We start from the raw sequence: 16,058 nt of genomic DNA on the forward strand, positions 1-16,058 counted from the left end.
TTTTTTCAATGTCTTTGAAATTCCATATCAAAATAGAAAGCAAGGTGACATTTTTTCCTATAGGATTTTGGAATGAATTTGTGTACTGATTAGAATTAAACTGAAAATTATTAGCAGTAAGGCCAGTACAAGCTTTATATTTTTCATATAACTCACTTTTTCCCATTAATCAAGTGTAAACTCACCTGGCTAGTAATCTCTAAGAAGCCTGTTATTTAATTTATTTATTTATATATTTATACATTTTAACTCTTAAACTGGTATAGTGCTTTCTCTATGTAAATCTCCCAATCCTGTTAGAAACTAGAGATTTTAAAGAAACTGCAGTTATTCTAGTATAAAAATCATAGAAATATTACTATTGCATGAGTTTGGATTAAACTTGGTTATTGGATTATTAGTGTACATTGCAGATGTAATTTTTCCTGGTTGTTGTTGATTTTTACTTGTTGTCATATCACTGTTTCCCAATTACAGGTGGTGTGTTAACATATATGTATAAGATAACGATTCGTGGGCATCGATTTTCTTTCTCAAAGCTGAACTTGTGTTCCAGTAGTCTTTTTAACTTTGAAACTGCACAATTTCCATTAAGAAAATGCATTCCAAGATATGCCCCCATCTTCTCCATTCATGTAATAAAGGTGGTGTTGACATGCATACTTTTGGTCTCATCATTCATCCTACCCAATATTCCTTGAGGATAAAGTTAAGAAAATATTCAGTGAGTTTTGCTTCTACATTCAAAGGATTTGTAGAGCCCACATCATTAACGAAAGCATTAATGCAACAATCAACTAGATGATCATCCTACTCTTGTTCAGAATTATCTTTGTTATTACTGCTCAATAAATCCAGATTAAATTCCAATCAGAATCACTGATCACTGGTGTGTAGAGATGATACTGAAATATATCGTCCAAACCCAAGCTTTGTCTAATCAAATCATTAATAATATAACTGAATTCTTTAAGGCAGTGAGCTGGCAGAATCATTAGCCCACTGGGAAAAATGCTTAGTGGCATTTTGTCTGTCCTTACTTTCTGAGCTCAAATCCCACCAAGGCTGACTTTGCCTGTCATTTTTCTTGGGCTCATTTAAATAAGTACCAGTAATGCACTGGTGTCAATTTAATTGACTAGCTCCCTCCTCCTAAGTTTCAGGCCTTGTACCTGTTATAAAAAAGAATATTAATGAATTCTTTAAGGTGGTGAGCTGGCAGAATTGTTACCATGCTGGAGAAAATGCTTAGTGGCATTTTGTCCCTCTTTATGTTCTGAGTACAAATTCCATCGAGGTGGACTTTACCGTTCATCCCTCCTGGAGTTGCTAAAATAAATACCAGCTGAGCAGTAACCAACCTATTCCCTCCACTGAAATTGCTGACCTTGTGTTAAAATTTGAAATCAATATTATTGAATTCTAACTCACTGCTTTGGGTATTGCCGATCATGATAATCAAAACCTGAAGCAAGAAAAAAATCTGAAGAAATTCATTGGATAAACAACAAATACAAATATACAAGATGTGAACAGGAAATCTTTTGATAGGAAGTTTCTTCTAAAATGAGGCTAAACTTTGCTTCTCACACAGAAGAGTGCTTAGTTTCTGTTTCATAGCTCCAAACAATGACACTGTTTGAATTGCTGTTTAGTTGCGTGGAGTTCAGGATTTGGTGTTGACTGTGCTTATTTGTGGGACAGGACTTTAGGAATTAAATATTTTCCCAATATGCTTAGAATTAAATTTCTACCATTATTATCTTTACTTTTTTATCATTTACCTGTGCCAATCATTGGACTGTAGCCATGCTGGGGCACTGCCTTGAAGGGTTTTAGTCAAACAAATCAATCCCAGTACTTATTTTTAAGCCTGGTGCTTATTCTGTTGGTCGTTTTTTGCAAACTGATAAATTACGGGGCCACAAACAAACTAACACCAGTTGTCAAGCAGTGGCGGGAGATAAACGCAAACATAAAAATACACAGACACAAATAGATATATATATGACAAGTTTCTTCCAGTTTCCATCTACCAAATCCACTCAGAAGGCTTTGGTCAGCCCAGGGCTATAGTAGAAGACATTTGTTTAAGGTGCTATGCAGTGGGATTAAACCCAAAACCATGTGGGAAAAAAAAAAAAAAAGAAACCAGTTCTGACTGACACCATCATGGAAATTTACTGATAGTAATTTTGATTTTGAGAAATATTTTATATCACTGCTGCAAGACACGCACATATAAGGCATTTAAGTTTTCCTATTAATTAGAACTTGTTCTAGTTTAAAACATGTAATATTGATTTTGAATGCTATAACATATTATTTGGACATTTAATAAATCTCAGTGAGAGGATGTCTGAGTTAGACAAAAATAATAAATTGTAGGAAAGCATTTAGACAACTGGCTGTAATCTTGTAGACCAGTTAAATAATAAAATCAGTGATGCACATAAAGATTCAAGATGTTTAAGAAGCTTGAGAAAGTTGAGAATGACTATGATTTACATAAAATTAGTGAAGATGATATAAAAATGTAAAAAGGATGAAAGCTGTGAACAGACATGAGAAATGAAAAGTGAGGATTTTAGCGAAGAGAAAGTATTATGAAATGTAGCAATAACAGCATTGAAAATATTTCAGATGCGAATTACTTCCAAATATAACTTCACATGAACTAATTTTTTGATATTTGTTACTAATATATGTTGACAGACTATCATATTAGAATTATAAACTTCAAGTTGTTCTCAGAAAAATAATTCCATAAACTTTGGCATAAGTCATATTATGCAAAGGATATTATCCTTAAAGCTAATACACTGTTGGTAAAGATCAATATTTTCTTTTGATGTTCTTTGAGAAGAAAATTATGCAAAGCTTATGTCAAAAGAAAGATGTTACTAATAGCATCAAATTTCTTCACATTGTAGGGTAAATTATAGAGAATTGTATATTTGAAATGTGAAATAGTGAAACAAAAGAAATATTTAGCATTCAAAAAAAGAAGATTGTTGTGCTTGTAAATAAAGACCAGAATAAAGAACAAAAACGTGTTGAGAATAAACCAGGAAATGACAGTTGCAAAGAGTATTGAATCAATTTGGTTAAATTTCTTTTCTTAAGCATGGAACTGTCTTGAGAAGAATAGGATTATTTTTTCAGTAAACTTAAAGAATGTCATTTATAGATATTTTCATCAATAGGCATGGCTGAGTGATAAGAAGCTTGCTTCCCAACCATATCGTTTTGAGTTCAGTCCCACTGTGTGGGACTTCTACTATAGCCTTGACCAGCCAAAGCCTTGTGAGTGGATTGGTAGATGGAACTGAAAGAAGCCCATCATGTGTATATATGTGTGATTGTGTGTATGTGTGTGTGTGTGTGTGTGTGTGCTTTTGCCCCCCACTACTTCTTGACAACCAGTGTTGGTGTGTCTAAATCCCCTGTAACTTAGCGAATTGGCAAAAGAGACTGATAGAATAAGTACTAGGCCTAGGCCGATTTGTTTAACTGAAGCCCTCCAAGGCAGTGCCCCAGCATGGCTACAGTCTAATGACTGAAACAAGTAAAAGATAAGATTGTTAGTAAAATAGTGTTTAGTTAACAATGCAGCTGTTACTTTAATGACTTGAATTTCTACTGAACATTTGGGTCAAATTAAAGAGCTGTAAATTAGTGATCACTCATTTATTTTTCAGTTCTTGTGAATCCATCGCCATTCAGCAAGAGGAAGAATTCCTTGGATACTAATGAAGCAAGATTAAGTCTAGATATTGGAATAAAGCTGTTGATTGGACCTGTTTGAACAGAACATTTTATTAAATATGTTAGTGTATATCAACTGTTGTGGGTCAGTTATGATAAAGTTTAACCCGTTAGCATTTTAAATGGCCATATGCAGCACAAATATTCTGTTTGTTTGTAATTTGAATGCTAATGAATTAACCTAAATTCCATGATTTTAAATAGTTAAGAAAGTTTTCCATTCTTAGATAATACTGTCATTCTTTTGTTGTCTTTGCCCATGTGGGATTTGAATTCTGAAACTGAAACTCATGAAGCTTCTAATTACATAATGTTCTTAATGCTTATATTAATTATATCAAGACCACTTAATGATACCAATTTATAAGGCAAAGATATTGACAGTTAAGTCTTTTATCATTCACTGTGTGCATCACTGGTGACAGTTGTCAGACAATTGGCTTTTGGGTTGGCAAGCTAATATACTAATTACTTAGTGAGCTACAGATCTTCACTATTCAGTGAGAAATATGTTTATGTGGATAACATTTGGAGGGAAAGTGCAAATCTTATTTCAGATTAGGCATTTTCATGGTAACAAATATGGAAGCTCATGGTGATGATGATGATAATGATGGTGATGGTGATGGTGATGATCATTTTAACACCTAATTTTCAATGCTTACATGAATCGAATGGAGTTTATTGAGGTAGATTTTCTTTTGCCAGATGCCCTTCCTGTTGTAAACCTTCATCTATTTCCAAGCAACATAAAATTATCCCATGGTCAGATATGTTATTGCAGAATATTGGAAATGAAAGGCAGCAAGCTGGCAGAAACATTAGCATGCCGGGTGAAATGCTTAGCGGTATTGTGTCTGTCTTTACATTCTGAGTTCAAATTCTGCTGAGGTCAACTTTGCCTTTCATCCTTTCATGGTCGATAAATTAAGTACCAGTTGTGTACTGGTGTTGATCTAATTGACTGGTCCCCCCCCCCCCCAATTTCGAGCCTTGTGCCTAGAGTAGAAAAGAATATTGGGAATGAATGACACTGTTTGCATGACATTGACACTAGTCTACAGCTATCATGTGATGTCAAAACAAGGAGACATAGATATACACACTCATTCTCACAGATAACTCTCACACACACACACACACACACTCATTCTCACAGATAACTCTCACACACACACACACACACACACACACACTCACACACTCACACACACACACACACACACACACACACACACACACACACACACACACACTGTGCTTCTTTCAATTTTTGTTTGCTAAATCCACTCACAAGACTTTTGTTGACCTGAAGCTATAGTAGAAGGTATTTGCTCGAGGTGCCAGATACTGGAACTGAACCTGAAACCATGTAGTTGGAAAGCAAACTTTTTCCACCTCACTATTATGGCTTGCACCTCACAGCTGCATCTGAATTTTTTTTCCCTTGAAAATTAAATTTTCAATTAATTTTTTTAAACAGAGCATTGAGTTACACTTCAATTCAAATTATGAGTTAACATCTCAGACAACTTAGTTTTTGCAGCTTGATGAAATTTCTTTCTTTACTTTTCTGTTCACCTTTGAAAAAAACCTTTGTCTGTCAAAACCCAGACACCATTAATAATTGTCTTTATATCTGCTCTCACTTGGTTATAAATCATTACCACTTTAGTACTTTGGAAAGTAAAGATATTCCTATCTGTAAACAATAATTGATATTTTACTTTCCAGGATATTCTGTGTGAATAGTTCTGTACACTTGCACACACATATAGTTTTAAGCAATGTTATATATATATATATATATATATATATATAAGTATATATAAATATATGTATATGTATATTTTATTTTCTATCTTTTCAGAGACTTATACTTTATCTTAGTATTGGAGCATTATTGGACTGTGTAGCCTACCTAATGGTAAGTAAAATATAATTATAACTATAACAATTTAGAAGAAATATTTAAAATGAGTTACAAGGTTACCTTTAATACAGCCAAAATATATTATTGCAAATATATAAACTCAATGACATAAACATTTCAAAGGGTGAGTGATCATGTAGAGGTTTGGGTCAGTGTAGGTGGAACTTGTGTATCTTGCATTTTATATTTCTATCGTAGTGTAATGTTGGTGACTGATTTTACAAAAGCCTGTGATCAGTGAGTTTGTTTACTGTTGCAGTGCTACTATTTTACTTAAAGTTATTATTGAGACATGAAATGTGGCATGCCCTTTGTTATTCTGATGAATTATTTTGTGCATTTTGTTTTTCCTTATTGCTAGATTTGTCAATTATGTCTGATACAAATGTTTGCCAGTTTTCTACTTCTCTTTGGTATATTCTCTATGTTATTTCCGTGTTTAATTGCTTACTGCTGAGTTTTATTTCTGTTCTCTGAGGCATTGATGTATTTGAGTTTGGTTATTTCAGTTATGTAATTAGGCTTGTACTTTTTATGTTACTTTGTAGACATCTTTTGGTAACTTCTATAATTATTTTCTTCTAAATATGTAATATAGTAGCTTTGTTGGTGACTGTATTGTTGCTAAGTTTTACAAATTGTAATTCTGTCTCTTGGTTGCAAGTTATTCCTCTGGGCTTTTTTACACTCTATAAAGTATTTTATAAAATACTTTATAAAAGTGGTTTTGTTTAGTTCACAATGTTTAGGTAAGTATGGTGGTCATAGAAGTGTTGGAGGATTGTTTAGTTTGTAAATGTGATGGATAAGTATGTGGAACAGAAAGAGATATCTGAAGAGAAGTCACTGTTGTTAGTCTTTGTGTTCATGAGATGTTGGGAAAAGATGTGAAAAGAGTTTAACTCTTTCAAATTATTGAATTATTCTGTTGAATGTTATGTTTATTCATTCACATTTAAAAAAAATTAACCATGCATTATCTCGTAACTTTGAGATTTCAATGATGTGATTGTTTATTTTTAGAATAACATTATAGGGAAGGTGTGAGAAGCTAGTCTGGGATGGTTTGAACATAAAACAGGTAGACTGGATATGACTGGTTTGAATACTAAAAGGTTAATTATGATACTAATCTGTCTCGCTTGTAGTTTATATTATTTATGAACCAGGATGTGTTGTATGCAGTGACGTTTCCCATCACTTATAGTTTTACGAGTGTGTTAAGGTGATTAAGATGTTATAACTGTGGTATGTAGTTTGGTGGGTTAGTGAGGTTGGTGCTAATATACACAAGTATTACATTAATGCTTCATTCTGCTGAATTTTGTCATGGATACTTGTGTTTTTATGCCTTATTAATATTGTCATTTGTGGTGTCTACATTTTGTGATGCATAATTATGTGCTTATTATAAGGCTGCTACACTGAGTTAGCTTACTGGGATGAAATTAGGGATTTGAGGGAGCTTGAAGACGGACTGTAGTGCAACCAAATGTAAATGTTTTGGCTTACAAATATAATGTTTGTGCTTGTATTGTTGTTGTTCTCTTGTAAGGTAAAAGGTTTTATTGATTTTTGGCTCTGGTCACCAGCTGTTGTGAGAAGTGATAAAAATGAAGCCCAATTTGAAAGAAATCATTGACAACTCTTTACTATATTAAAATGTGTAGCTTTATATACTTTGTGTTCCACTGTTAAAACAATTTATAAATATGTCTATTTTTGTTATGCTACATGTTAATTTTTTCTGAATCTCCAATGGGCCATTCAAGAAATATTTTGATAAACAAAAATTCAACTTGGCAACGTGCATGTGTGTGTGCTAAAATGCTTGATTGTATTCTGAATGGTATATGTATGTGCATGTGGCAGTAGTAGGTTTTAACTGGATAGCATTTACAAAAAGTTTACAGTATGTTTGTGTGTCGGATAGCCCGACTGGTCATAACAGTTTTGTTTTTTTATTTTCATTGCCTGTCAATAGACTCATTTATTGTACTGGTGATATTGGTACCTTCTGCTATTGGTCAGACACCAATAGCCAAGGGCTAAAATGTACTCTTCTCTGTTGATGCATTTCTCTTTCAAAAACTTGGCTCTGACTGGTTGTGTATGACTTCTTGTTATCTGTTTATATATTTGAAACTAACTGAACGAGTTATGAGAGTAAGGTCAAGAAGTGTTAAACTGACATTTCTGGTTGGTTAAAAGAGGTCAGAAGATACAAAAAATAAAATAACTTACATGTTTCTAAAGTAAAGTATACATTTTGGCACAAGGCCAGCAATTGCAGGAAAGAGGATAAGTTGATTAAATTGACCCCAGTGTTCAACTGGTACTTATTTTACTGACTCTGACAGGATGAAAGCCAAACTGGATCTCAGCAGAATTTGAACTCAGAGTATAAAGACAGACAAAATGCTGCTAAACATTTTGTCTGGCATGCTGCCTTAAATTATACATAAATATTGATTTCAAATTTTGGCACAAGGCCAACAAGTTTGAGGTGGGGGGCTAAGGCAATTACATCAACTCCAGTGATCAACTGTAATCAAATTTTATTAACCCCAAAAGGATGAAAGGCAAAATCAACCTCCACAGAATTTGAACTCAGAATGTAAAGACAAACGAAATGCCAAAAGCATTTTACCTGTCATGCTAGTGATTCTGCCAGCTCGCTGCCTTAAAGTATACATAAATATTACAAACACAAATTGGTTAAAATGCCAAGATTAGCTGTAAATGGACCATACGTTCAGGGTTTGAAACTTAGCCAGTTTTCTGTTACAGTAGCTTTATCCCTTGCATCGCCACAATGTGAATGTTCAACATGATGGTAACGTTGTGTTGTAGCATCTTTTGTGTTTCAGTCATTAGACTGCAGCCATGCTAGAGCACCACCTTGGAGAACTTTTGGTTGAATGAATTGACCCCAGTACTTTTCTTTTTTTAAGCCTATTTCTTATTCTATTGGTCTCTTTTTGCTGAATTGCTAAGTTACGGGGGTGTAAACAAACCAACACAAGTTGTCAAGCGGTGGTTGGGGACCCACATAGGTACAAAGACACACACACATAAATATATATTCACAATGGGCTACTTTCAGTTTCTTTCTACCAAATCCACTCAAGACTTTTGTTTGCCCTGAAGCTATAGTAGAAGACACTTGCTCAAGGTGCCATGCAGTGGGACTGAACTTGGAACTATGCGGTTGGGAAGGAAGCTTCTTACCACACAGCCATGTCTGTGCCTGTGTTCAACCTTTTTTTTAATATAATGGCTGTGTGTTGTACCCTAGATACTTTGGTTGTTGCTGTGTGTAATTAACATGGACTTTGGTATGTTAGTTGTTTTTGTTGTACTATGTGCAATAAAATCACTGTTGGATATGGTGACTTTAAGAAGGGAATAATGGTAGTACTTTTTTTTTGTTCATTGTCATTGTATCTCATGATTCAAGATATGTTTGGGTGAGTGAGATCTTGTTGCTTTGTGTCGTATGTTTGTATGTGAGTATGATCTGAGATATAACTTTCTTAGGTACTTAGTATCTGTTTTATGCAGAACAGCTGTGTTTGAATTTGTTCAGGTTTAGTATTTTCATCTTTCAGCTTTGTATCATCTGAACAGTGCTCCAAGTATGACCATTTCATCTTTTTAGATGTAATACAAACACACACACACACAGTTGTATGTATGTATGTATACATAAACACGCATACACACATACAAAATTGTGTATACACACATACAAAATTGAATATATTAGTGTGTCTTTCTCTTCTTAAGATGTAGGTAGGGAATGGTTTGGCAGATTTGGCTGCTTATTCTAGCAGATCAAGTGACTACTTAGAGGTTCCCTTCTTATGAGAGTGATTGTATAGTGAGCCTGTTATGCAGTTATTGGAGGATATTTTTAAGGTCTGTTCATAAGCATATATTCCTGCTAAAAGGCATCTGAGTTGCATGGACACGACCCATAAAGACAGGAAGGGAGTATAATCTGCATAGGAACATTTGTGGATAGAAGTATCAGAAAGTAGTTAATTAATGTTTGAAAGACATAACCGGTAACTTTGTTGATAGAATGAATGCTGAAGAGAACCTCATTCATCCACATTGTGATTAAGATATCTGTCAGATACTTTCCTATTCAGAAGATATTTGAAAAATGATTTTTCATGGTAGATGAAGAAGAATGCTTTGCTGATGACAAAAGCAATAATTTCATTTTTGTCAAAGTTATCAAAGACAGAGACTATTGCTGTGTAACATAAGAAAGAAATACTCTATTGGTTCTGTCTATATGGAAATGAAAAGAGTTGATTATTTATAACTTTCTCTATTATCTTTGAGATGTTTAGAGTGATGTTGTAGTTGACAGTGTCTTAGATATTACTTGCACTGAAGAGAATACACACTGTCATGTGTGTCTATAACTTGAGAAAGGTTTCCATAGAAGTATAAACATTGTAAAGATGTGTGTTTGCTCATTAGCTTCTTGTTTAAAGAGGATACCAGTAACACTTCCAAGGCTGGTTGCTTCATTGAGCTTAAATTTTCAAAGAAGTCTGTACACTTAGCAGCTATATGCACATTATGATGTGGCAAATGAGCTGAATAAATCAGTTGAAGAGAAAAAGAAAGAGAGAGGGGGAGGGAGAGAGAGAGAGAGTGTGTGTGCGTGTGTGCACGTGCGTGTGTGCACGTGTGTGTGTGTGTGTGTGTGTGTGCATGCGCACATACATGCAGAGTTAAGAGCAAAATGGGTTCCTTTATATGTAGAGGTACCACTTACAAAGTCATCTGGAACAGGCTTTTATGATTGATACATGATGGAGAATAGTTTTTAAGCTACCACATAACAGCTTCAGATGGATTGAAAGTGAGGCACATTTTCTGCTAAAGGTTGTCAGCATAGAATTGGTTGAGTTCTAGTTAACTAACCAATGAAATATCAAAGAACTCAATGCAGTGATACTGATGTGGATTGAGTTGCAATGATGAGAAAGTAATCAGATAATCACATTAAGCAAATACTTCAATGTGAGAGCAAAGGTTGAGTTTGAAAGGTATTTCCATGGTTGAGGTGTTGTTCAAGTATAAGAATATGTGATATGACTTCTAGTGTAAACAGTTCAAGATGGCAAATGTTTCAGCTTTGAGTGAAGTGAGAGAACCAGGAGGAATTGTCTATTATTCATTCAGGTTGCGTATATTACTTTCCTTTAGATTTTGTGGCTGTTCAGTGGATTGTCTGTCATTCTTCACTATACACCACTGAAATTTGTGTAGAAATTAATCCTTTTGAAATATCATTTCAAGTTAAAATATAAACTATGTTGGTTTCACAGTTAATAACTTGACTACACCATCTATGATTGAGAATATTTCTGGTCTTCTTTCATTTAATATAACTGCTTAAGTATTCAAATTTTATAAATCACTCTAAAGAATCCAATAACATATTGTTAGAAATATTACTAAATATTGTATTGTTATTATTATATAATATTGAATATTGTATTTATATACAATACTTTGTGAAACCAGTGTAAATTACTTTATAATTTGCTGTGGATAATATTGATTTCAAATATTGGCACAAGGCCAGCAGTTTTGGGGGAAGAGTTAAGTAGATTACATCAACACCAGTGCTCAACTGGTACTTATTTTATTGATTCTGAAAGGATGAAAGGCAAAGTAGATCCTCAGTAGAATTTGAACACAGAATGTGCAGACGGATGAAATGCCACTAAGCATTTTACCTGGTGTGCTAACAATTCTGCCAGCTTACTGCCTTTGCTATGGACAATATTACCGAAGATATGCAACAGATATAACATTTGTATTCAGTTTTATTCCTGAGGGTTCTTTTGGGAGATAAAAGCTAGTTACAAGATTAAAACTTGTGGGTACATGACATGCTCTTGGCAATGATCTTTGCCTGACTTTATTTATGATAACTGTGATATCTTGTAAACAAAAAGGTGATTAATGAATGACTCTCTGCTAATGAGATTATGAAGTGTTTTTTTAATTATGACCAATTTTGTTGCCTGATTAGTTTGAAGAATATAAGCTAATGTAGTCAAAACAGTCATTGAAATAGTAAATCTTCCCAATTAACTCTCTTTGGATGATGCATTGCATAATTGGCTGATAATTAAACAAATTGAAGTTTTGAATTTCACATGAATTCAATTGTTTTAATTTAAAATAAGATACATCATATCTGGACATGGCTAATGTTTGTTGAAACTGTTTTTTTTGTTTTTGTTTTGCAACTAATGTTTAAATTAACATAGTGATTTAGACTAACATTTTTTTCTTGTTTCTGATGAATATATTACCTGAAAACAAATTCTTTTAGATTTTGAAATTGGAGAAATATCTAAAGTCTATAATGTTCCATCAAAATTACAATTAAGACTTATCTACATAGCAGAGAAGACATGTTATACACACTTGATACTTTGTGTATAATAAGGATTCATTTGTTGAATGATCGCTTGTTTTGTGACTGCAAAACTTAGAAAATATAAGGCTTCATTTTCTGAGAGTAAAAATCTATAATGAGAATTGTTAAATACATTTACAGTTATACTTCAGCAGGAAATGAAAAAAGGTATCTCCTTTAAGGTGTATTAAAAGTAATATTCTTTAATAGCTAATCTTTACAGAGTTGAAAATCTAGCACTAAATGTAGTATACATATAAAAAAAAAATCTAACTCTGATAATCATGATAAAAAAATAAAGAAAGAAAAAATCCCTCTTGAGTTGGGAAATCTAATTCTGGAGGCTTTTTGAAGCAGATGATATAATTTATTAAAGGTTTAATGTTGTTATACATGATGTATTCCTCATCTAAACATTAAACTGAATCAATTTCAAATAATTTTGTGTATTTAATTTTGATTGTATATTTTGAGCATTCCATATATATATATATATATATATATATATAGCAATACATAGATACAGTACAGCCTTGTCATAGCTACATTAAGCTGATATAAGAACAGGTTTGTAACAAAACATGCTTCTACATTAGGATGTGGTTGTTTGTTTTTAATTTTTTACTTTGATTTTGAATAACTGTAGATTAGTTCCTACTCATATTTCCACTTTTTTTAGAAATATATGAGAAGGGACAATGTTTCAAAGAGATGTAGTTATAGTGTAAAAGGTTTGTATATTGTTTAGTACAGAGTATTCAAGGTGTTGTATGTTGTGTTTGCTGAGATGTAAAGTAATTAGTAAAACAAAAGGATTTCGAGTAGAGAAGCAAAGCATGAGTGAGAGAAGATTTCTCGATCAGATAAATGAATAACTTGAGAACAAAACACTCAGGAACACCTGATGCATGAAATATTAATTGTAAAGTGGGCACTAATGTACACATACTTGATGTAATGAGACAAGAAGTTTTATTAAATAAAATGAAACTAATGGGTGGTCAGAAAAAAACAATCCTCATTAATTCTGATTCAGAAGTGCAGGGTAGATGATCCCAAAAGTTATGTTAATTAAAGTTAATTAAATACACTATGCTTTGCTGATAAGATTTAATAAAACGGAAACATGTTCAGAATTGTCACTACTGCAAAAGATCAGTTTCACTTTACATTGTATTCTGTATTTAATTAATTGTAATTAATTTAAATTCTAGTTTCCCTTGCTTTTATTGACAAGAATTCATTGTTCACTGTTTTTCTTAGTACTAATGATGTACTATTAATTAAAATTTCTTTGTTTACACAAACACACACACACATAACTATGTGGTAAAATACTTGCTTCCCAAACTTCTTACTGAACCTAGAACACATATTATATATATATATATGTATATATATACATATGTGCACATACACACTGGTGCCAGTGCCACATAAAATGCACATAAATGCACCCATAATGGTGGCATGTAAAAAGCATCCAGCACATTCTTTAAAGTGGTTGACTTTAAGAAGGGTATCCAGCTATAAAAACCATGCCACAACAGACAATTAGAGTCTGGCCGGCTCCTGTCAAACCATTCAACCCATGCCATCATGGAAAACAGATGTTAAATGATGATGGGGATGATGTTGATTAATTTCCACTTTACTATTAATCAGATAAATGGCTTATTTTTCAAAACAAAGTTAAAAATACGAGCATATAAACTTCAGATATTGAATTTGTGGAATATATTATGGTTATTTTCAGTGTAATCTTTAATTCCTGTTAAGAAATTTTTGTAATAATATAAGAATTGTAACCAGATTAAAGCTGGAAATGTTTGGCAAGTGGGAATTAATTTTTCTGAACAGGAATGACTGTTTACACAAGATAAAATGATTTTATGGAACAGCTTGTACTCTGTTAATGAAACACCTGATCAATGCTGAAGAATATAAAATAACAGCTCTGTTGTGTAGCCAAAGGCTATCCAACAGAGATATTATTTTATCCTGAAAACTTTGAAGATGTTGAGTTTCTAGCAGTCATCATTAAAAGGAATTATTCTCAGCATGTATAAGTTTTGTGATTTTGTTACCATTTAATAATTTCTTTATTGAGTAATATAGATTACATGCTATTCTGATAGTCAAAGATATGATGTTTGTTGTTTGAGCAGATCTAGGCACAAAGGTAGATGATTAGAAAAAGTATTTAGTCAGCAACAGCAGTTTTAATAATGGCTATCATGACTTTATGGCTTGGCATGCCTTAAGATTTTTAACATAATAAAGTGATCTGTTTTAGAAATATTTAGCTGTTGTAATGAGCAGTTCAGATAATTGTGTAGAAGCTTTAATTAGACAGGAATTCTAGTTCTGAATTACAACCTGATAGTAGTCTCTTAATGTGGAAGAAAGGAGTAAATGGAATCATACATCAATTCTGGTTATAATGATAAAAGGATGTTCTACACTATTATTATGAAGAATTATCTGTCTATGAGATAAGAATTTATCTCAAGTTAGTTCAGACAGAAATAGATCATCATGCATAGATAAATGGTATTGTAAGTCAAGTGTAGAGAGTAAACAAATAATGGCTTAAAATTAAATGATTCAGCTTCTTCTACATAAGTCCTTATATAAGTTAGAGAAATAGGTGTATAAGAGGTATACTACCTAAAGAAAATAGACTAAGAAGTAATTAGAAATATTAACATAAAATTCCTGGTTATAAATAGTTGTGATAGTTGTGTGTGTTTGTGTGTGCACGTATGTATGTACGTACAAAATCTATGAAATATTTTCTTTCTAATTTCATTCTCTATGAAGTTAATCGCCCAGTAGAAATATTAAGAGCTGATCATCCTACTCTGCTGTTGTTTAATTATTAATATGGCCAATCATGTGATTGTCATCTTACCATATTCTAGCAGCCTGCAATTTAACATTCCATTGAATTTATAATCAGTTATCATCAGGAATATAATAAAAATCAAGATGAATTATATTATATATAAATGTTATATATGTGGAGACAGACTTCTTATAATGATTTGAAATTTGCAAATAAATGACATTATGATTGTTGTAAACAACAAAGAATTTTAAGCAAAAGAATAATCGATATTCAAATATTATTTTGGTGATAAAAACACCCTCTGATAATTTTAATCTAATTTTTTTTTTAATCATAAAAACATTAGGCTATTTAATTAAAATTAAATCAAAGATATTTTGTTTATATGAAATTATTTAAGGTATAATCTAGTTGTTCTTCTGTTTATAAAGGTAATGCAACACTATAAAAACACCTAACTTCTGTTCAATTTGTTATGATTATACATACATACATACATACATACATACATACATACATACATACATACATACATACATACATGTCAGTCCAGTGGCACTGGCAATGACCTCGCTCGAATGTTTTACTTCATATATATATATATATATATATATATATATATATATATACATCTTTCATATAATAAGTTATCTGAACCATAAAATATCAGGTTGCATTCCAAAACTGGACCATAATTGTATTCTACATGTTGTCAAATATTGATTGAATAGAACCAACAGGCAAGTGGCATAAATATTAATGTGCTTTAAAAGGTTCTAGATTTTCATTGTATTTTCTATATTGAAATCTCTTGAAAGATTCTTTAAGACAATGATATTCATCTTCATATTATTCAGTTTCATTGTTATTCATATTCAGTTTTAATTTACCTCGTTCTCTTGATGGCAAATTAAATTTCCTTCCTATCAATTTTAGCTTTATTGTATAAAATAAACCATCTCAAAGAAGATTTGCTAGCTTTTAAAGTTGAATACGTACAGTGTTCTGGTTAAGAAGTTAAGATTTGATAACCATGTGGTTTCCAG

General features: G+C 32.4%; 1 protein-coding gene across 1 annotated transcript in view; it reads left to right on the plus strand.

The window, feature by feature from the left end:
* The window catches only part of LOC106884106 (uncharacterized), a 282,261-nt gene that overhangs the window by 157,644 nt on the left and 108,559 nt on the right, over positions 1-16,058 (plus strand). Inside the window, exon 4 of the mRNA XM_089366625.1 lies at positions 5,639-5,695. Coding sequence (XP_089222751.1) covers positions 5,639-5,695 — 57 coding nt within the window. The remainder of the gene's footprint in view (positions 1-5,638; positions 5,696-16,058) is intronic.

The sequence above is a fragment of the Octopus bimaculoides genome, chromosome 19 (genome assembly GCF_046866305.1).
Source record: "Octopus bimaculoides isolate indiv1 chromosome 19, ASM4686630v1, whole genome shotgun sequence".
NCBI classification, from domain to species: Eukaryota; Metazoa; Mollusca; class Cephalopoda; order Octopoda; family Octopodidae; genus Octopus; species Octopus bimaculoides.